Consider the following 23,213-nt stretch of genomic DNA (forward strand, 5'->3'; position numbering starts at 1 on the left):
AGACTCCTCTGCACTATGGTGACAACATTTTTAGAAACATGCATCTGATTTTAATTTTTCTTTCCTTTTATTTGCTACATTATTTGCACTGTCACTTTGCTTGTCAGTATAAAAGAGGAAACTGCAGTCAGTTGATTTCTGACTGGTATTTAACTCTGTCTTGCTTATCCCTTGTCTGTTCTGCTACCTCTCTAACCATTTCACTTCCCTCTCTCTTTGCTTCTGTATTCCTCATGCACTGGCACTACTCACAAGCTCTCTCTGTCATGTCTCTTATTATTGATGTTATTATTAATAAGAAGCCAATAATATGCCTAAATCATGCAAAGAGGTTCAGTTCTCATATTAAGCAATTTGCAGCATCATTAATGAACTGCCTTGGCTTCACCTTTTTCCTTTTCTCACTTAACTACTTAATGCATTTTCCCTTCTTCCTTCTTTCTGATTGCCATGCATTCAGCCTCTTCAGTTCCCCTTCCGTAGTCATGCTGTAAAATCAGTAACCCTAAACTCCCCAGATACCTTTTATTGTATATTAATAGAAAACTAAATTAGTGAATTCAGTTCTGCTCTCAATAATGCTTTGGTGGACCTGAAAAAAAATCAGTTGACTTTAGAAGAATTGTTCCAGAATGAAAATTCTCCTCCAGCCATTTTATTTTAATCAGCTTCTTTTAAAGACAAGAAAATTTACCTCTATGTTACTTTCATTATGTCATGATAACTGAAAATCACACTTCATCAAGACTAACCACTAGAAATACCTGGGCAAATATCAGCATAATTATTGTGTGGATTAGCAGCTTAGTTATATGAGACATCGCTTCCCTTGCTTGAGCACCAGGTGCATTTGCACACACGAAGACAGGAAATGAAGCCTGATCTCGGTATTTTAATTTCAGCATTAGGATAATGGTACAAACCATATCTGTGGCTCAATTCTACTTATCATTTATTTATGCTAATGTCACCCTATCACATTATGGTCTCCACATGTATCCCCCTAATGAAAAATATCTAGCTTTTAAAACTTCCTCTGTCTCATTAGACATTGCATTCTGCTTTCTTGTCGATGTCCCTAGCAGCTTTCATTTCTTTTCCTGAGAAAGGGATTGAAAAACCTACCTTTCTTAAATGACTTTAAAATTAAAAGAGACCTATCCTGTGTTAATTGAAATCCTCTGTTTCTGTAATAATATTTTATTGCCTTTTATTCAAGCAGTTTGATTAGGAAAGCAACAAAGATTCATGAAAGTGTATTAAAAAAAAATTCAGCAAGAGGCCCAAGATCCAGGGGATAGCTTTATATGGAACTCATTTATGCAGAGAAAAAAAAAAAAAAAAGCCTGATTCATCCCCTTAGTGCCATTTTATTAGTTCTGCTGTAAAACCAAAATGCCATTAGTTCAGTATATGATAATTCTGCACACAGCTGATACGCCTGGACTGTTTTCGAACAACAAGCTTTTACCTTTCATGGTAATTAAATTTATTTGTAGTATTTCTCACTCTAAGTATAAATGTTATCATGGGGAAGGCCAGCACTGCAATGCAGTCAGCATTGAGATTTTACTGGTGCACACTCTCATTTCCTGTGCTGCTACCTTCCTGTTGCAGTACTGCCTTGGTTTAGGAATCATTCTTTGATACTTAGAGTGCCGGAGTAATTCTGTTTCTTTTCACTTTCTCCCCTTCTCATCTCCTTGCATGGTGATTTAGCAACAAATTTGTACATAGTCTCCTGCCTCTGAAGCTGTAAACACTATTTCCTACAGAATATTTAATTGATAAATGTGTAGAATGTAAAGGAGATTTGGCAAAGTTGTAAATACCCAAGAAAATTGAATGGCTTTAGTAGAAGTAATAAGCTAGTTATGTTGGTACAAATGAAAGGACATTGACTTGGAATTACATTAAGTATGTGGAAAGCATTCCCTTGTCCTTGTGTAATTTCCCTGCATGGCAAATTGTTCTGTTGCTGGTAATTCCGTATATGTCTATGTCATAGCCTGGTTTGCTTTAGCACTGACAAGCATAAAATCCCATTGCTGAAGTGATGCTCTACCAGTATTGCCGTGTGTGCAGGTAACACGGTAGAAATGGACAGTACCAGTAAGGGATACTTCTTCCATTTTCCTGTCAAGCATGTGTGAGAGTAAGACATCCTTTTGTTTTGTAGGTCATAGGAGGCTCTTTCTTACGGTGTTCAAGGTACTCTGATTCCGGTGGATTAATTTTGTTTGCTCCTACAAAGAGTTGTGTCACTGAATGTACTATCTTGATTGCTCACATTCAGAGATTACATTAGAGTAACCCCAGTTAATTCCCAACTAGGAAATTGATGCAGAAGCTTGCATTCATCATCCCAATTCAGCAAACTTAGTGCAGGAGGGTAGAGCAGAAAACTGTAGGAATCCTGAAACCCAGTCAGAAGGGTTCTGTCAGTTTCTGAAAGGAACAAAACACACCATGACAACAGCGTCACTACCAGACTCCCATGATGGGTTCTCCAGCATGTTCCAGGTTCATCCCTAGTTAGAGACATTGCAGGAGCTCAAGTTTCTTCTGTTCTGGCCCAAACTATATCTGAGGAGCATGGTGGGTTTTAGGAGCATTGAGTTTAAAGATGAAATAAACCCGCTTATTGTGGGCTCTGAAAGGCCAAATTACAGCTCAGCTGTGTAGTAGGCTGCTCTAAGGGTTTGCCTCACAGGAAGCAGCACTGAAAATTTCCTGGGCTTAATAAAGAATCATAGAATCACAGAATTGTTTGGACCTTAAAGATCATCTAGTTCCAACCACTGACATGGATAGGGAACCTTTCACTTCACCAGGTTGCTCCAAGCCCCATTCAATGTTTTCTTGAACACTTCCAGGGAGGAGGCATCCACAGTTTCTCTGGGAAACCTGTGCCAGTGCCTCACCACCCTTACAGTAAAAGATTTCTTCCTAATGCCCAATCTGAACCTGTCCTCCTTCAGCTTAAGGCTGTTGTCCCTTGTCCGGTGATTACAAACCCTTGTGAAAACTCCCTCTCCAGCTTGTATGATTCATCCAGGGTTATTTAGAAAAATAATGGTGGAATCAGGATATTCACTATCCTTGAAAAGCCTGGACGCAAGACCAAAGCCACCTCTGTAAGTTTAGTTGCTGCAGCTAAATACTTCAGAGTCTCTGGAGACCTGAGGAATCAGCAGCTAGCTCTCCAAACACTCCACAGCCTACCTAGCAGGGTTTCAAAGCACCTCAGTGCCTAATCCCCATTGATCTACACAAAAGCTACATGTTTAACTCCTTTTGGAAGTCCGGTCCTGGCATGCAGGGGTGATGTATGCAATAACAATGCCCAGACAGACAGGCAGACAGACTGTCCCACCCTGGCTTCTGCTTACATCACCATCAGCCTGGGGTCTGTTTTACGTAGCAAAACTCTGATTTTTGAGAAATCTGCCCATTTAAGTTTGCTTTTCATCAGTCTTCTTGCATAAGTAATCACACATGTTTTGAATAGCTGAGGTTCTAATCAGTGCCTCTCCATTTCTGCTGGAGCAGCTGGAATCCAGACAAGGGACTTTACAGGTGGATCCTGGTCTCTTTTCTCCAGCTTTCTAATGCATCACTTGTGCCCTTTGAATCCATAAAGCAACTCAGTCCATGCATGGCCCAAGATAAAAATAAGCCTACCAGTGTGGGGAAGGTTCTTGCTTTGTTGTAGATGTGGTGCTTTGAGACAGGGTTTAGTGATAGACCTGGAAGTACTGGGTTAGTGGTTGTACTTGATGATCTTAGAGGTCTTTTCCAACTTTAATGATTCTGTGATTCTACCCTCTGACCAACAGTCACTGCTCAAGTGTATCCACAGCAGAAGCTGAGTTCTGTGTGACCCTCTGGCACTCACTCTACCTGGTTGAGATGGTACCTTTGAGCAAGCGAAGACCATGGTTATAGCAATCATTGGAAAATACACACTTGCTGCTTTGTTCTGACATGATCTTGAATCAATCTGAAGGTAATCTGGCCTTAAATAGTTTGGCAGCATATTTGCCAGTAAATGTTAAGCACAGAAGAACTTCAAAGACAGTGTTTTCCCTGACCCTATAGCATAAACTTCTTATGCTGTCCTTGGTTCAGCAATGGATATTTACTTTCTCCTCTCCTTTACATTTGTGCAATCTCAGTTTAACTCCAGTGATTTTCCTGAGGCTCTGTCCATTTCACCTCATAGGAAAGATAAAGGGAAAAAGAATATTTGGGAAATGAAGGAGTGCATAGTGGGAAACAAGTCCTCCTCAAGGACCTGCCTGCATCATCTCTTGCTTCTCTCTTCCCTCCCTCTCTGTGAGCCAAGAGAAGTACTTGTTATCATTCCCAGACAAAGCAAACCAAGTTAGCTCAGGCTGGTGAAACGGGCTTTCACACTAAAAAATGGTCACGGGAGCTCCTCCCATAGCAGCTCTAAAGTGGCTTCTAGCAGTAGGCTGGTGACATGGACCTGAGTGTGGTGGTACATTTAGGTGCAGAGGACACCTTAGAAAAGTAGCTTTTCTTCTAAACTCCTGCATAATTTCTCAGCATGTCCCACATGCCCACAGGGTTTACAAAGGAGTGTCTGTAGGGAATAAGTTGATATTTTAATACTAGAAATTTAGCCTGTATGGGTTTAGAAAAGAAACATTCCTGCTACTCCTGTAGGATGCCCCATTATTTTTCACATTGCAAGAAAACCTTGATACGTAACTGACACATGGTTGGCACTGGCTGTTGCCTTCACTGCCATCAGCTGCACAGTGACTGCCTGAGTTAACAGGTTGGGCTGCTGTGGATGTCAAAATCCAAGAAATACCTTCCTAGTCTTCAGCCACCATCCAAGCAGATGGTGATGCTGTGCTTCCTGCATCGCTCCCACCATATCAACATGATTAATTCGCCTCTTTGCCAAGCCTCATAACTGCCCTCACTAGGTGAGCTATCCCATCCCTCTCCACTTACTGACAATAGTTCCTATACAGATCCATCATATTCACAGGATGGAAAAATAATTCCTGCAAGGGCAATGACCTCCCAGGTGGACAGTCTGCCTGAACGAAACTTCTTAAAAAAGTACCAGGACACAACTAAGGCTGAGATTGCAGGGAGCAGACAAGAGAACAAGGGAAATAATGTTTAAGTAGGTATTGAAATAGATAAATACAAGACTCAGAGCCTCTCTTTTATTAAGAAAGACCAGGTGGTGTTAGGACAGAGAGTGCCGCCTGCTGGCATGAACAAGGGCTCTCTAAGGTGGGACATGTCTTTGCCACCAGCTTTCTGCTTGACACCACAAGGTGAATAAAGTGGTTTTCCGAATCAGCGTTCCATGGGAATTGGGTATATGACTGCTCCCATGACATCTATAACTTTCTTTTTTTACTTTTTCGTTAGCCTTCCTTGAAATTAATATATTAATACTTGCCTATCTGGTAGAGTTGCCATGAGATTAATTTAATATTTGTAAAGTAATTAGATCTGGGGCTAGAAAACACTGCATAAATGCAGTATATTACCATTAGAAAGATCCTGGAAAAAGCCTCTACAAGTCTGGTAAGGTCACAGAACTGTGACTTTTTGTGTGGAAAAATATAAGACAATCAGGTAAGGTGGAGGACTTCAAAATATCTCTGCTTTCCTAATGAAATGCAAAGCAGTCAGTAAAGTGGAGGGAGACTTGCAAATGAGCAGAGCATTGCAATATCCTGATATATATATATATATACACACATATACATATATACCTATATATATATATAAAAGCACATAAATATATATATAGAAGTTTCCTGGTTTTCTTCTGATCTTAATGAGCAAAGATGACTGAATGCCTTAACACAGCCTTCTCGAGCCATTTGAGGAGCACTGTGCCCCACCCTTCTTCCTTTTTTCTCTCCTCATAATCAAGGTTTTTCTTTTCGTATCACAGCAAACTCTCCTTTGCCTTTCTAGCACCTGCACAGTCTCGTAGTAAGCCGCAATGCACTTATTCAATCCTACCTTAAATGTCCTGTCTTTTATCTCCCAAGCTCACTATCTGGATAAGGTAGTGAAAGGTATGCTCTTCCTTCCTATTTTTCCTATTGTCTTTGTGTTTCTTTTTTAAAAATGCACCGTGAACATGCTGTGTTGAGGTTGCATCTCTTCCTCATTGTCACCAAAGTGGTCCCTAATGTCTGGAAGGGTGAACTTTCCAGTCATTTAGGTAGGAAATACCTCTGTAAGTGCTGTGATCCTGTGTTAACATTGTATTAGTGTTCCTACCCATTCCCTTGTCCCAGCCCTCCCCTCCAAATCATCGCTCATCCTCACCCTTCTCACTCAGGTAAGGCAAGTCAGGAGAAAATAAGTGTCTGTGAATACAGCAGGAGCCATGTACAGTGATGTGTTTTAATTAAATGTCTGTGGTCCATTTTGTAACACAGGTGAGTGCACTTTCTGTGTGCAGTCTTCATGTTTTTGATCCACAGCTGCCAACTCTTACATGAAAGCTTTAACTAATTATATATTGGGGTTTTTTCCTAATACAAAAATGTTATGATTCCAAAACCTCTGGTTGCATAAATCTGTAAAATCTGTATAAATTAATGATGCTGCATAAATGTACACTAGAGCAAAATCCAACCTTATGCTACTGTTTATTAGTGTAATGCAAGTCTAGGACCCAGGTCTTTCTTCAACAAAGAAGAAAAGGAATTGAACTGTTAGAGAACAGAGATCATCTGCTGTTTAAAAAAATAAAAAACAGTTATTTTTTAATCAGAGAAATGAGCTAAATTATTTTAGGGCTTTTTAATAGAAACAGACAGTTCCACAATGCACTTAGCTTCTGAAAAATATTGAAATAGCATGCATATGGTTAAATACAATAATATGACAATAAATATAATTAAGTTGGACTTAAATATTTTTCTACATGCCTGATTTGACACTAACAGCAACACAGTGTTGACACCACACTAGCATTATATGTTTGCTGGTTAAACAAACCAAAAATCGGGTTGAACAAATCAATTTTTTTTCTGTAGTATTATTCTTCTTTTCAGGTTTTAAGTAATCAAAAATAGCAGCTGTAAGAGGCTGAGGATGCAGAGCAGATATGTTCAAATATTGACTCTATGAACAGTTAAAATGAAGTCTTTGCTATATAGGGTTTGTGTGGTGTGACAAGAAACATGGTTGCTCTACTGACTTCACTTCTCTGGGTGAATTTGCAATTCAGTGTTTTGCTTTTTTTTTTTTTTTTTTTCCATTGAGCATTAAAGGCAGATTCAGGAACAACTGCAAATAGGAAAAATGTTTGAACAGACTAATCCTAATGATGAGGAAATGTCCATAGTTCAAATATTTCCATCTTCAATGTAATGCAACAACTGATATCTGTCCTTGGACGCCTCTTTATGGATCAATTGATTGTACAGTGGTAGTTAGTTTTCTCTCATTGCTTAGCACCAAAAAAATCATGCTTGACTTTATTTAAATTAGGAGGAAAAAGTACATTGTCTTTCTTAGATCAGGGAAAAAGGGTGATTTATTGTGCCCTTATGAAGTAATCATGGTGGCATCCTCAGAGGAGGATATGGGCCGTCACTAGGGAGCATGATCAGAACCTACTGTTAATGTTCCACATCTCAGGGGTTTGCATTTCAAAACCCCAGGACTTCTCCTTTTCATCTCAACGTGTGTTGGAGAAGGTTGCATCAAAAAGTAGCAAATAAGCATTAAGGGCATAGAAGAGATGAAAAATCAACCTGCAGAGCCTGGCAAGGAACCTTCAGTACTGATTTGCCCATTCAATGGCCCAGTTTTTTTAACTAAGTCTTCTGTAGCTGTCATTTTTTCTCTATATAGCTTTTTGACTCACCTTTATGCCCAGTAATAAAAACACATTATATTTAGTGAGTATTTCAGTGGGTAACAGGTTAAGCAACATACTGAGAATGAAAGATTGTCTCTTGCTATGCATGGCTGCTTTTGGAAAGATTAGCAATAGCTGAAACATTAAAAGTACATGGTTTTTTACTTGGCTAACTGCATGGTGTGCATTTTTCAAAACTAAATTACTCATGCCCTTTTGGCTTTCTTAATTATTAACATCTTTCTGGTTGAAATCCCTTCCCAGTAATCCTCTGTTGTCAAAGGGTGAGCCTGATTTACTGCTGAATCTTTCCTACAGCTTTACAATCAACCAGTCAGAGAAGATGTAGAATTGTTCCTAAATGGAAGGGCAAGTTTCAATAGCAAACATCAGCAATAATTAAACCAAGAAGCTCTAACTTGACTCAGAGCAGAGTCTTCTAAACTAAGGCCTAATTAACACTGGTAATGCTTAAAATGAGAAGAGGTGCCAATTATTTTTATAGTAATTAAAAGAGGTGATGATTTTAGAGAGAGTTTCTCCATTCAGAATGTCATTGGATCTGATGGTACATCAGCATAATTAATTTCTATTACCGAATATCAATTCTTACTCTTCAAAAATAATCATTAACCACATTAACACCGTAGTGATGCATATATAAACAGCTAGTTTGAATTTTAAAGTTGCTGAACAGCATTAGAATTCAGGGGTGCCTGCAAGGGCTGCTTCTGAAGCCTGAGAGCAAATGAGAACCCAAGGTCTGACCGAAGCCAGTTCCCTCATTTGTATAGTTACAAGTGTAGAAGCTCTGGTCAGTAACTTCTTCACCTTCCTATAAGAGGACACATCCGATTAAGGATTTCTGGATTCCCATCACCACTGAATAGTGTGGTGGTAGTTTCAGAGTTGAGTTGGTTCTGGGACATTTTACCAAGCATTTGTAGTTTGCAGGGATCAGCTGATGCTTTGCTTCTCATCTTTAGTCTTAGAGAAGCTTCTGCAGGTCTCAAAGCAGTTGTTGTTCTCTCAGCCTTCAGGTATTTGTATCTTCACATGTTGCATTCAGCCATGTCCTACTTGCACCACAGCTCAACTGCTGTCTGTGAGACTTGGTAAGAACATCCATCAGTGCTTTCCTACTGACAGTGAAGGAAAGATAATACATAGCCTTTTCTTCTAAGTCTTGTCTCAAGTGGTGGTGAGGTTTGCCTTGAAGAAAAGTACCAGTAAATGTTGCTTATAATTGAACTAATTAGAGAAGTCTTTAATTGTACAGATCATTAAGAGAAGACTATTTTACCAACAGTCTTAAAAATTGCAGGGTAACTTCTGGTGACAGTCTCCTTTGACTATGATGGTCTTTGCTTCTCTGTTTCAAAATTATCCCACTTTTTATATTGTTTCCCTGGTCTGTTCTCTCACTTGCATGGCAGACCTGCCATGTTTGTGAATGCCCTCCACAGTCTTTCAGCAGCACTTACATGTACTTAAGTTTCACATAAAGGGTTTCCTCCCCCTTTTCTGAAAACATCCTATTCATGTATTTAATTCTCTTAGTCACCCAAGTACAGTTAACACCACAAGCAGGAATAATGGATCATTGGTGACTTCTAGCTATGAGAAATCAGAGCTGCAAGATTATGGTGGTGTAAATCTCTGAGGATTAAGCCATCCTGCTGTGGTGACATTCAGAAGCAATTCAGAAAGAAGATGATCTCTTTGCTTTACTCCTCAGCATGGGGGAAAGGAGAGGATAAAGTTTATTTTGTATCGTCTTTTCATCAAGTGCTTTGAAGTGCACTGTTTGTGGAATGAGGAATATTATACTATCCTATCTTTGTAGTGTAAGTGATGGTCAAGTCTCTGTGCAGTGAATCAGTTCAGAAATGGTAGTACTTATAGGTCTGTTCTCCTAGATATATTGGCTTACACATCTCTGTTTTCTTCTAACTTTCTGAAGTCCCAAGTCCTTTGACAGCTGGTGGTTTGTTGGGTTTTTTTTCCCTTTAATGGTTTACTTTCTCTATACATCTTAAAAATGTCTTCTCTCCTATCAAACCACGATACTAGAGGGGTTCAGTTTAATCCTCACAGCACTGGAATTTTAGTGAACCTTGTAATTTAATGGTAAATTAAACTTCTATGTTCCTAAACCCATGAAGAACCATTTGTCATCAGGAAACAGTTCTTCTGGCTCCTTGGAACAGCTTTATCTACTAGGGGCCAGAGATTACGTTCTCCTTTGTGGGAAGGGACAAACTTACTTTTTAGACTTAAAAGGTGCCAAGACAGTGGAGTATAAAATTGCAGGTAGGAGTTGCCCTAGTTTAGATCCTTTACGTATCTAAAGATGGTTATCTCTCATCTGTGCACCCTGGATTCCCATAGTACTCAAGAAGAGGAATAGATATTTTGGGAAGGCATAATCTTATGAGATACTCTCCTCTTTCTCCTCTCCTGACCAATGCTTTGCCTCTTCTTGTCCTCTTTCTGAAATGCTTGACTTACTTTCTCAGGGTCCAGATCAAGAAGATTTCAGAATAAATCCTGAGAGTCCATTCAAATACTCTCAAGCATGTTTCATATAGACAATGAATTGCATGCAAAATTCAAACACATAGTATTGAAAGGGATCTCCTCAGTAAGAGTCTAGTCTTCTACTGGCAAGGGCAACCATGCTGTGTAAAATTTTATATAAATTTACCAAGCTCTATCGTTAAGTAACTGAAGAATCTTCTCCTTAACACTCCCACAGGGAGGCTGCTCCAGAACTTCATTCCTTTGATCCTTGCAAATGATTTTTTTTTTTCTAATTTCCAGTCAGAATTTATTCATTCTTGGTTAATGTCCATTTGTTCTTGTGCCAGCATTATTCTTTACATGAAACAGCTTTTAAGAAGTTTTTCCTTCTCAATGTTTATGTGTTTCATGAACTTGTGGAAAAAAAATTCATAGTCTTTTCAGCTACTGTTGTCCAAATCAAGCTCTCCCCATTTCCTCAAATGCCAAGGTGTTTCATCCAAACTATGTCATGGGTTTTCTGCCACCCCAAATTTCCTTTTTCCTAAGCCTGGGAGAGTAGAGCACGTGCAGTTCTGTATGAGCTCCTTGTCTTTATAGCTACATTAGTTTTCCCTTACATTTCCTGGGCACGTCTCACATGAGATTAGAACATGGTGTCTTCAACTTCATTCAAGTCTTTCTGGTTCTCACTTCACTCCTGTCCAGGTCAACAGTACTGCACCTTTGTTCTGCCCAGTCTCTGCAACTGTAGGATAGAACCTTTTTAGCAAAGGTTTTAAAGAGTCTGAGGAGTAAAAACAAGAGGTGTGCTCAGTGGTGATGCAACAGCCAAGCTCTAATGGAGCCATCCAGTATACGCATAAAGAAAGATTTCTTCAGAGGCTTTTCATCTAGACAAGTTAAAGCAATGGCTTTAAATTAATTTAATTTAAAGGTTGCCCAGGGGAGCTGTGGATATCCCATTGCTTGAAGTCAGGGCCAGATTGGATGGGGCTTTGAGCAACCTGGTCTAGTGGAAGGTGTCCCTGGCCTTGGCAGGGAGATTGGAACTGGATGACCATTAAGGTCCATTCCAACCCAAACCATTCAATGGTTCTATGATTTTTAGAGAGGGAGTAAAAACTCCTATCTCAACTGTCAGGATGGCCCCATCCAAACCAGATTTATATACTCTAAAATGGGATTACCTAACTAGGCAAATAATTTCAGGAGGTTTTTTAATACAATTTTTCCTCTTTCATTCTCAAAATGGCTGAATGCTTTCAGCTTGTACTGAAAGTAAGTAAAATGATCGAACATAAATTATAATACCATGGAAAATTTTTGATTAAATGGTTAAAAGTTTGGCATTGTAAGTAACTGAAGGCAGGATATTCAAATGAAGAATTTCAAGTAGTCTTGCCTATAAATAGCTCTTCTGTAGTATATAAATACCAATACAGGGTATAAATACCAAAATATACAGCAGGATGCTCACACATACACACACATACACATTATTTGCTGCATCCCAGAGTACACATTTTTAAAGACTGAAATGCAACAAATTTGTTTGTAAAGGAAAAATATATTTAAGATCCTTCTAAAGGACTTCTCCTTACTACCTTTGTTCCTTTTTCCATTTGGTCCCTGTAAATCAGTCACTTGTTAAAAAAACAGTCCTAAAAAATGTGGGGTTTTTTTCTGATCACTGAGAAAGGTTCTGTGAACCTCGAAAGCCCCCTGAGAAACAAATTTTTGTTTTAAAGGCGTTTCTAAACCCCATTTCCCCAGTGCAGGACACACTATGACGTGGGATGCTCTGGATGGGGTCCCAGCTCTACCTTGGGGAGACATTCAAACATCATATGGTCAAACAGGTGTCGAGACAATGCACACCTTTTCACTGTCCTTTAGCACAGGATAGGTCTGTGTCATTCACATAGGTTCACAAACCTGTCTTGCAAAGCTGAGGACCTTAAAAAACACAGACTATGTGGCAGGATAGCACTACACACATATAAATAGAGAAAGCATTAAAACAGGACTCGGGAAGACTGAATTGTGTCCCTGGTGTAATCAGTCCTGCTGAGTGACCTTCACAGTCACTTCAGTCCCTTGTACTTCAGTTTCCTAAGCTGTTAAGTGTCTCTTACATTTCTGACAGCTTGGTGGTAAAGATTGTTGAGCTCTGCAGGTAAAAAGCCCCCAGAAGGTTTTAAGCTAAGCAGCCTCCTTCACACCACTGCTTACTGTGGAAATTACTCTGCTGTTTTCTTGAAGGGGTGGGGTAGGGGGAAGTACAAAAATCTCAGCAGGATGTCATCAGATGAGAAAATCAAACCCTAGTGAGCAGACTGGGAGGTTGGTGTTCATCCTCCCTAAGTAAAATTTATCACCTATAAAATGCCCACCTCTGTGCTGGTCTCTCTTTAGTCACTGGGGAGAAATGGATGTTTCCAGAGCATGCTTTAGCCCATGACCATGAGCATCAAACCCACATGAGAAGACTTCTGCCCTGGGACAGTCTGTTTCTCTGCTGACTATAGAGAATTGAAGATATCTCAGTTATAGATTAATTTGAACCGGATGAGATGAATCCCTCCCAAAATTATTACAGTAAAGAAACTGTATGTCTTCCAAATATTTTCAGCCTTTCTCATTACAGCTGGTTTTGAATGCTTACCAGTCTGAGATCTCAGTATTACTGAAAGCCAGCTGCTTCATCCTGCTGGGTGTTGGGAACTTTAATCCCAAATGCAACTTAGGTAACCCCAAGTACTAGTCTTACATAGCAAATATTTTGAGAGGCTCGGAGGGCAGTGTGCTGCCTTGCTTTTACAGCCAATGAAGCAGGAGTATCTCAGTGCCTCCCTGAAACTCACCATTCCCTCAGTGCAGTGAGTGAGGTTATGCTGTGAGGACCTCCTGGGAGAGCCAGAAGCAGCTGCTCATTAAGTGGTCATCACTATCCTGACACCAAAGAGGGTTCATTCCAGGTGGGAAGACACCAAGTGGGAGTGGAGAAATAAACTGAAGGCAAAAGGAAAAAGCTGTTTAATGAGGCCCTTTCCAGGCTGTGTTGCTTTGTGTTTCGAGTGCATTTGAACGTGTGGCTGTTTGCCTTGCAGAGGGATGCCCTGGCTTGTGCAATGGCAATGGCAGATGCACTCTGGACATGAACGGCTGGCACTGTGTCTGCCAGCTGGGCTGGAGAGGAGCAGGCTGTGACACTTCCATGGAGACGGCATGCGGCGATGGGAAAGACAACGATGGAGGTAGGACATGAGCACATGTGATATGTCAGGCTTCACAGAGCCTATAAACCTCTCACAGTGAACAGTCATCTGGGCTTGATTCTGCAGGGCAGATTGTTTTTTGACAGCTGGTAGAGAACAGACAGTGAAATCTGCCAGGCTGACTCAGCCAGAGTGGATTGGAATTCAAATTAAATGGGTTTGGATCTGGGGTGCCAGGGCTGAAGAGGGACATTTGTTTATCTTCAAATCAAGTCCATATAGCAGAGAGCAGGCAGAGGCTGTGCACCTGTCCAATTCCTCCACCCCAGCCGAGTGTCTCAGCAGTGACACAATGGGACTACCTTAGACAGCGAACATCCCTGACGGTTAAAACTTTGCCCTCACGGCCTGAGGCTTTCATTAAGGCTCTCCAGTTGGTCACTACTAACTTTGGATGGATATTTTGCAGAAACTTAGAGGCTTGGGTGACTGATCCACATGCCCAGAAGCCATCCAATCTCCCTTGAACCACGTTTTATTGATTACTGTTCCATATGTAATGATGTCAGGCATGTGAATAATAGCTCTGTGTAATGCAAACTTAATATTCAGAGTTATCTCATTACAAAGGAAACCGTGGTGCAGTGTGAAGGTTTGAATTAGAGAGCAGGAGATGAGATATTAAATTTAAGGCATAAGGGAGACTACATAATTTGTTTTGTTGTCACTCAGCAAAAGGCTTTGTAAACCACAAGTCTGGGCCGGGACCCAGACTGTGAAGTGGAGACTGCATTTTGCAAGCCTCTGTTTTATCATATTCACAAGAACAGTACAGTTAAAAAAAAATAATAGCCAAGCCAAGTCTGTGATTATCTGCTTCACAGCAACTGCAATTCTGATTGAATATTTAAAATACTTCTGCACATCTGGCATGGCAAATGGACCAAATAAGCCCTTTAGAAAAGATGGAAAAATTGGAGGACCATACAAAGAGTACACACTATAAAACAAAGATGGCTTTTTACCTCATATGGAACTGAATATCACTGTACTTGTCTTTTCTATTTAGAGCTGACACAGGCCAGCAATAAAGGTCATCGCATCAGATGTGTAAAAATATGGTAAATAGACCCAAGGATAGTCCCAGTTTCCATGGAAAAAAATAACCAGCAAAAGCCCTGTGAAATTTTTAGAAAGGGAGAGAGGGAAAGAGTATTCTAGACTAACATATGATATAAATCACAGCTCTATGATATCACAAAGAGCATGATCAGACTCTGACCATTTCTTTATATCTCCTGATTCAAGGGTTAACCTTTTTACCTGGGTTACCCTCACCTTGAAATGAGCTGCCTTGCAAGCCTGCAAGACAGCAGATGTAGACAGGAAAGACAAAAAGCATTGACAGGTTTACAAGTTAGTGCGCATCAGCAACTTAACTGGCATTTGGTGAACTTGTGTGGAGCAGTGGTGTACTCAGCAAGAACAGAGCAACTGATAGGTTGTAACTTACTGCTTTGTGACAGTTCATTCATGGGTCAGAACCCACAAATGGGTGTTGACTTTACTCTTGGTATACTCAAAAAAAAAGTACGTACATGGTGTGCATTACAGATAGAGATAATCAGTCATACACTGTGCCTTTGATTTCGCTATGTTACTGCTAAGGGCTCTCCTCAGCTGGGAAGTGAAATAGCAGAATACATTTACTTTATTAACTTCTTCTTGTAAGTTTTAATGGATCATTTGTATTTGTGAGCTCAAGTTTAGAATTTCAACCCCTGAAAGGTAGGAGCTGCAGCAGTGGTGAGGCATTCCTGCTTTGAAACCTTAGTCCTTATTTTGGCACAAGAATTCAAATATAGGTACAAGGACTCATGAAGAAAGGCTGATGCTCTGCCTGTTTGCTAGATGTTCTGCTGATTTCTACAGCAAGTGGAGATGTTTGTAGAATATCATAGCATAATTTAGGTTGGAAGGGACCTCCAGCAGTGTTCAGTTCAACCCTGTGTTCAAGGCAATACTGATTACATCAGATTGCTCAAGGCTGTGTCCAGTCAACTCTTGAACACCTCCAAGGATGGAGATCCCACCTATGGACAACCTGCTCTAGTGTATGACTACCCCTAAAGTAAATATTTTCTCTTTGTATCTAATTATAATTTTCCATGTGCCAAATCAATGTTTTTAGCCTTCTGTCCAACACCATCTGAGATGTCTGAGCGTACCCTAGCTGACTTCTGGTTTCTTCTTCATAATAACTTGGGTGTCTGGTAAAGCATATATATATATATATTTCATGTGTTACAGTTCCCTTTGGATTTCTCAGATATCCAAGGGCAACTCAAATCACACTAGGCAACTGTGTTCAGCAGAACTGAGCCCATTCACCACAAACATTATACCTTGGGAAGCTGCTGTGCTTTGAAGAGGACTGAAGAGGTGTATGCCTGAAGCGTCTCCAAAAAACATGTAGTGTGTGGATGAGCACTGTGGTTTCTCCCTCTTCTGGGATTCTGTCACATACATTTGAGTGATGCATGCTCTGGGCTTGAGAAAGGTGGTTTATTTTGGTTCACTGGAAAGGATCCAAATCTGGAATTCACTCATGAATGTTGCCAATGGAAGTGGAAGTTCTTTCATGAAGCTTTAGAAATCAAACAATTGACCTAATCAAATGGATACCATGAGTGGTGAGAAAGAGGTTAGTGAGGATGTTCACAGTATGGGGAGGTTCACTCTGCCTGAGCTCATACCTGGTTCCTATACGGTGGTGTCAAGTGTCTGCTAATCAAAATCTCTGCAGCCGGAAATTCCTCAGGATAATGGAAGCTGAAGTCAGAAACTTTTTCATCAGCTCAGAGCCTAATCATACCCTGAGGGAGATGGGTGCTAAATTACAGGGTGTGTTACCTCTTAAATCTGGAGGTTGTTCAGATAAACAATAACAAGCTGAGCAGGAGTCACTCAGAGAGAGACTTGGTGAAATGTAATCTTTGTTCAGGCTAGTAAAAAGTTGTTTCTGAGCACAGTTCCCTCTCCACACAAAAGTGTCATTTGTGAAAGCTAGCACTTAGGTTTCACACCCAGGTCCACTTTGTTTACACTTTTAAACACCAAGCCTATCAACTTGAAAGAAGCTGTGGTGAGTAACTGAGAGCAGGTGATCATCCAGTATCAGCGAAGGAAAAACAGTGCAATGACAGAGCTGTAACAATCTGGGTAAAAGGCCAAGATTCGGTACATTTGACCTAAGAGGCCACCTGTATTACAACAAACAGGAGGTGTTTCTTTAAAACAAGATGAGAAAAGTGGTTCTTGCCTCACTTCAGCAGAAAATAACCTCTCTAATTCATGGCTGCAAACACTCACTACCTAAGAGTAGGTGTGACAGGTAGTACCTACATGTCTCACCCCACACTGAGTGCTCTGTCATACTTGAAGAATAAGTTTGAAAGTTTAAAAAATCAAGGAAATTATCTTCTGTGACAAGTCCTAGAAGTGGAGTTAATGGCGTTTGATAATACCTAGAGAGGAGGCTGGTATTCTATAGGCTAAATATGGGCTTGGTTGCATTGGTAGATTCCTCTGTTAGGAACAGAGTGTACAGGAAAAACTGAGGGGAAGAGAGGATATTCTTGACTAATCTCATGAATATGCTGTTGAACAGCAAAGCTGTGTTACCCATCCCTGTTCTGGAGAAATCATCTAACTGTTGAGAGCCAGAGTTTTCCAGTTCTCCATTTCAATATCTTCACATGAAGACAAGATCACACTGAGTGAAATCCTGAGAGGACTACAGATGTTAAATTAAATTGCTTATTTGGACTTAAAGTTCAACACAGTAGCTTTACTTGAGGGCCTTTGTTATTGTTTGGGGCTTTTGCAGAGTAGCCAAGTCTTCCAGGTAGGGTAAATCTTGCTGGTTCTCTGGGAACTGGAACTGATTCATTCTTCATTTCCTGCTTTAAGCGATTCCAGTTCCTGAGCAGCTGCTGAGCTCCGTCAAACATGAATCTACTTGTGGAAGGCAATAGTCTTCCTCATATGAAAAATATGTCTGAAATGACAATGTTCACAATAGTATCTAAACCTTCACATTCATTAGAGGTCTCTATTCAGTTGTTGCTGTTCTCCACTGCCTCTTCCAAATTTAAATACTTCCAAAGTCTAGTGTTAGTGGTTAAGGGATTGGATAGGTAGGCAGGTAGGCAGGTAGGTAGGTAGGTAGGTAGATAGATAGATAGATAGATGATAGATAGATAGATAGATAGATAGATAGATAGATAGATAGATAGATGATAGATAGATAGATAGATAGATAGATAGATAGATAGATAGATAGATAGATAGATAGATCTATACAGATCTGACCCTTCCCAGTCAAATAAGGCTGGCTTGTCATAACATATATTGCACACCATTACATAAAAGTATAGAAACTTCATTTTTCTTCATCTGGTTAGTGGTCTTCCTCTGGGACTGAGAAAAACAAGCCATCCTGTTTTATTTTTCTGAAAGAATTTTATTAGCAAAGCTCCTTCCCCTCAGTTTATATCTCATTTAGCCTAGGACAAACCAAGGGTTCCAATGTATCCATGGCCCCATCTTGCTTTTGCAAGTTCAGTCTGTGCTCCACCAGATGATTCCCAAAAGCTAGCAGGTGGAGCAATTAGTATGCTTTCCTTCCCTTATCCTCCTGGACCAGAACAACTAAAGGTTGCTTTAATCTCCCAACCCTGGAGCAATGAGCAGGTCATTTCAGGGACAGTGTAATTCAGGAATGGCTTCTCTGAGGCAAATCAGTGCTGTTTGTTTAACTGTACCATAGCCCACTGGCAACCCCACAGTGCCTTGCCCCATTCAAGGATCAGGTAGTGGTTGTAGTAAGGTGGAGACTTACATAATGCTTTGGAACAGCAGGATTTCAAATCTTTGGCAGGAGAAATTTTGGCACGGCATGCTGGCCTTCTTAACACCCATGTGTTCACCGTCTGTCCACTACATGCCAAATAGTGTTAGAGAGCTGGCAGAATTCTGCTGATTTTTGCAGTGTATAGGGTTACATCTGAAGGTAGTCTCAGGGTTGTAAAGGGAATGGCAAAGAATCCAGGAGAACCCCAGAACACAAATTTTTGTCTTTGTAAATACTTGAGCCACAGACAAAGTGGTGGGGTGCTTTCTGATACTTCTTTTTCTTTTTGCCCTCATGACATGGGCTTTAATAGCATGAGAAGATTGTCTTCTGTGGGTGTGGTGTGTGAGCTGTCGACTTCCTCAAAACCATAAAAATTTATGTAATAATGTGCTAGCTACACACCTGGGGAATGCACCTGAGAAAACAGTTATAAATTAGCATTTACCATCACAGATAGATTCAGTCAAACAACAGGGTTGTCTTGGAGGAGCCACAAAGCACTGCTAGAAGTATGAGAAAGTCTGCTGTAGCTGAAAGATTGGATAGCTGGTATAAGTTGTTAGAAATCACCCAGCCTTTCTTTCTCTGTTTCTTGGTGACTGTTAATTGACTTCTCAAATAAAATGACCAGTTCACATTTTCAGGTTTCAGGTCTTTACTGATTTTGTGTTGGATGGTAACATATGGGTGTCACCTGTGGCTGGTTGTTGGCAGCAAGGCAACAAGGCAAGGCAGCAAGGTTGTTGGCAGCAGTGTTAACCCAGGAATTCCAGTGTCCCAGAGCAGGTGTTGATTGTGCCATTGGAGAGGATGATGTGATGTGAACTGGGGGCCTTGTCTCACCTTGGGAGAGCTCCTGGTATTTTCAAGGAGTCCTTAATAAAATGCCTTTGATTAATAGATTCAGAAAGAAGCTATGAAAGTGCTCTCTGTTGAAGGAAACCTATGACTGTCTGCTGAAATGAGGGATCTAATTTATTAGACGAAGGCACTGCTGGTACACAAGATGTAACAAAAGGTGACATGAACCAGCTTCAGAAAAAAACAGATTGGACACTTATTTCACAAAGTATTTCTGCACCTCAAAAGGTACTTAAACAGAGTTTGAGCACCAGTGTTCAAAGCAGAAGTTCAGGAAATCTCTACCAGACCTACTTTAGCATCTGAGGCAAACTGTTGCAACTTCTGTGAGGCAGAAAGTCCCCTTAGAATCCTAAGGTTTTGCGCCCACTGTGCTCAACATGCATAGAGTGTATGGCCACTATCCTCTTGACTGGGGTTTGAGAAACATGCCAATATCTGAGTTATATGAGACCACTTTCGAAGCTGATCTCAGATGATTGCTTAAATTGGCTTGGATTCAGTCAGAATATGTTAGGGTGAACTTTTCAGCAGCAGCTTAACACTTGCAGCACTTGCCAGGAAAGTGAGAGACCTTGGTGACAAGGATCTCTCAGCTGTTGAGGGTGTGAAACCACTGTTCCCACCAAAAGATTGCTGAGTTCTGAGATCCTTTTGCTCAGAGAAATCACTTTTGGGAGATGCTTTGGGTCCTGAAGGAGGTAGTTTCAGGTACTCTATTGCATGATAACTTATCAGGTTATGCAACTTGTGCTTCCTGCCCTGTCCAAATGCCAGTCAAAGAATCATAGAATATCCTGAGCTGGAGTGGGCTCACAAGGATCATTGAGTCCCAGCTCCTGGCCCTGCACAGAAAAACCCACTCTGTCAGGTTTGCTGCTCCCCACTTCCCTGGGGAGCCTGTTCCAGTGCCCAGCTATCCTCTGGGTAAAGAACCCTTTCCTAATAGCCAGCCTAAATTTTACCTGACACAGCTTCATGCCATTCACTCAGGTCCTGTCACTCTTCACCACAGAGAAGAGATCAGTGCCTGCCCCTTCCCTTCCAGAGGAAGCTTCAAACCATGATGAGGTCTTGCCTCAGTCTCTTCCAGGCTGAACAAGCCAAGTGACCTCAGCCACATCTCATATGGCATCCCATCCAGAGCCTTCACATTCCTCATAGCCCTCCTTTGGACACTCTCTAATAGCTTAATACCTTTCTTATACTGTAGTGCCCAAGCTGCACACAGGCCTTGAGGTGTGGCTGCCCCAGTGCAGAGCAGAGCTGGACAATCTCCTCCCTTGCCCAGCTGATGATGTTGTGCCTGATGCACCCCAGGACACAGTCTCTCACATGCCTTGCTCAGCCTCATGCAATTCCCTCAAATCCTAGGTTGCTTGGTTTCTATGCTGCTTTGCTGGCTGTTAAAAATCTGCCTGGAGAAAGGAAGAAGCCCATGCTGCATCAACTGTATTATCCAGAGAAATGATGAGTTGTAGGATGCTGTGAACTTGTAGATTCTAAACACATTATTACAGCTCTGGTTTATGCCAGATAGTGGTGATTATAATGTGTTTTCTGTCATTTCCTCCTTCCACTTCCCTTCTTTTTCTATTCAGATGGGGTTTTTTTAAGAATGTAGCTCTGGATTAGGATGTACATTTTGCAGAGTATTTCTGAAGTGACTACCCCCACAGAGGCTCTGCACAAGAGCCCAAGGAGCTCTGTAATTCAAATACTTGACTGCTATTAAATATGACTGTGCTATTTCAAATTTGCAAACAAGTGTTGAACACTTAGAGAAAGATGGGAGGGCAATTCCTTTCTCAGGCAGCCAGCAATCTAATTGAGCCAGGATACAGACAGTGAGAAGCTTATTCAGGTGAAATCAAAACAGAGCAGGTGGGATAGAAGAAGCAGAGAGAATATGAATAGCTAATGGGGTCACAGGGAGTTGACAGTCACATTGCCATTGTTCCTTGCAATTGTGTTTTGTTTCCTTTTTACTCCTTAAAGGGGAGCCAAAAGATGCAACTCTTGTTGACTAAGTACAGTTTCTCTCTGCAAAGCACTGGAGTAAAACCCATTTATTCCTCATATCCAGTTCTAGTAAACTGAGTGTCAGTCCTCAACTCATCGTTATTCCTGTAAAACCTTTATCAGCACAAACATCCACGTGAGCAGTAACTTGTTTGTGCAAAAGTAGTGAGCCACTCCTTTAGAGCCTTCCTCTAAACCAGAGTTTAGGTTAGAACTGAAAGGATAAAACCTGATTCGCTCAAGGATAAGACTAAGACTTTGGTATCTTTACCTTTGAGCACTTACATTTAAAACCTTTCCCACCCAAACTCTCCCACTAATTCATCCAAAAGCATCACAGGACAAGACAGTGTCCCCACAAAAAGTGATAATGTTGCCTGATGAATGGCACAGAAAGGGAACTGAAAGATAAGAACTGAATGAGGTGAGAGACATGATTATTTGTATAATCAGTGCATTTTATGCTTTTGTTGCCAGTGGAAATACTCTCATGGGTGACAATGGGGTTTTATTGTTTTTACTTCCTAGTTTTGCTTTGCCTAATACAGTTTCTCATAGAGGCTCTTCCCACTGCAGTCAGTGACAAAAAGTGTCATGGTCTTTAGCAGGAGCAATTCTTGAGTTTGTCATGTATGCTGTCCCAGATTCACCCTAATCAGGCTCCTTAAGCTCATTACCCTCTGCCTGCCTGCCTGCTTGGGGTTCCCAGAGTGGTCATGGTTCACAGAATGCTCCCTGTGTATAAACAGGTCCATCCCTACCCATGGCCTTGCTGTTCCAGCCTGACACTTGACATGCAGCACCTGTCAAAGTCTGCTTAAATGCATAATAATACCTCTGGCTGTAGGTTATTTGCATTCTGTTGGTGATGTTAGCATGGCTGCTTTTTGTTGCAGCGTCCATAACTCTATAGAAATGCTCAATTATTCAGTCTCAACCAGTTAAGACACTGCACATTAAATCAGCCAACACAATTGTAGGGCCATGAAAAGTCACAGCTGATTTGAAATTTTATTAGCTCTCAGCTGATCTTGTTTACTACAGAAGCAGTGTCTCAAAATCAGCCCTTTGGTTCTATACAAAGCTCTAATCCTTGACACCTTTTGGGTGCTGTGTGGCACTGAGTGAGGAATTTGGAAGCAGACTTCACAGGACACAAAGGAGAAATGAGACTGCTGTGGGATTTGTGAGCACTTTGCAGCCAGCAAGTGCAGCAACACCTCAAGGAGGACAAGGACAGCAAGTAGCCCCATTGCTGCTGAAGAGTAATTATTTTGCAGGAATTTCAAAATTTTTGGTTGGTTTGGTTGGATGTATTTTTTTGCATGCATCATATAGACAAATGTCATAAAGGACATGATTTTCAGAAGTGATGGGTCATGAGCAGTGTTTGAAAGCCAAGTAATTTTAGCTCCTCTTAAATTTGGTATCCAGGTGACTATTTGTGGAAGGCAGTTCTGATATGGAGTATCTCATGGAATTCCTGAATAAGGTCAGCATTTCCATGTGTTGTCATTATCTAGTATAGCTCTCTCGGTAGTTACAGTGAGTGTTTCAAGTCAGTTAAAATCAGGTGTTCTCCAGCTGGTATTATGCAAATGTTACACTCATTAGGCCAAAGTCCTGCTCCAAGAGGACACCTTTGGAGTTCAGCCCCTTCCATGAAACAACACTCCCATGGAGAAAAAGATGAACATACATTGCAGATGCAAAACTTTAATAAGAATTGTGTTTTTTTCATTGGGTTGTGCTGACACTTCAGAGCCCTTTGGGATTGGAACAG

At 40.9% G+C, this 23,213-nt stretch overlaps 1 protein-coding gene across 1 annotated transcript in view; it reads left to right on the forward strand.

Annotated features, from left to right (window-relative positions):
* The window catches only part of TENM4 (teneurin transmembrane protein 4), a 349,338-nt gene that overhangs the window by 227,076 nt on the left and 99,049 nt on the right, over positions 1-23,213 (forward strand). Inside the window, exon 14 of the mRNA XM_058863767.1 lies at positions 13,522-13,668. Coding sequence (XP_058719750.1) covers positions 13,522-13,668 — 147 coding nt within the window. The remainder of the gene's footprint in view (positions 1-13,521; positions 13,669-23,213) is intronic.

The sequence above is a fragment of the Poecile atricapillus genome, chromosome 1 (assembly GCF_030490865.1).
Source record: "Poecile atricapillus isolate bPoeAtr1 chromosome 1, bPoeAtr1.hap1, whole genome shotgun sequence".
Classification (NCBI taxonomy): domain Eukaryota; kingdom Metazoa; phylum Chordata; class Aves; order Passeriformes; family Paridae; genus Poecile; species Poecile atricapillus.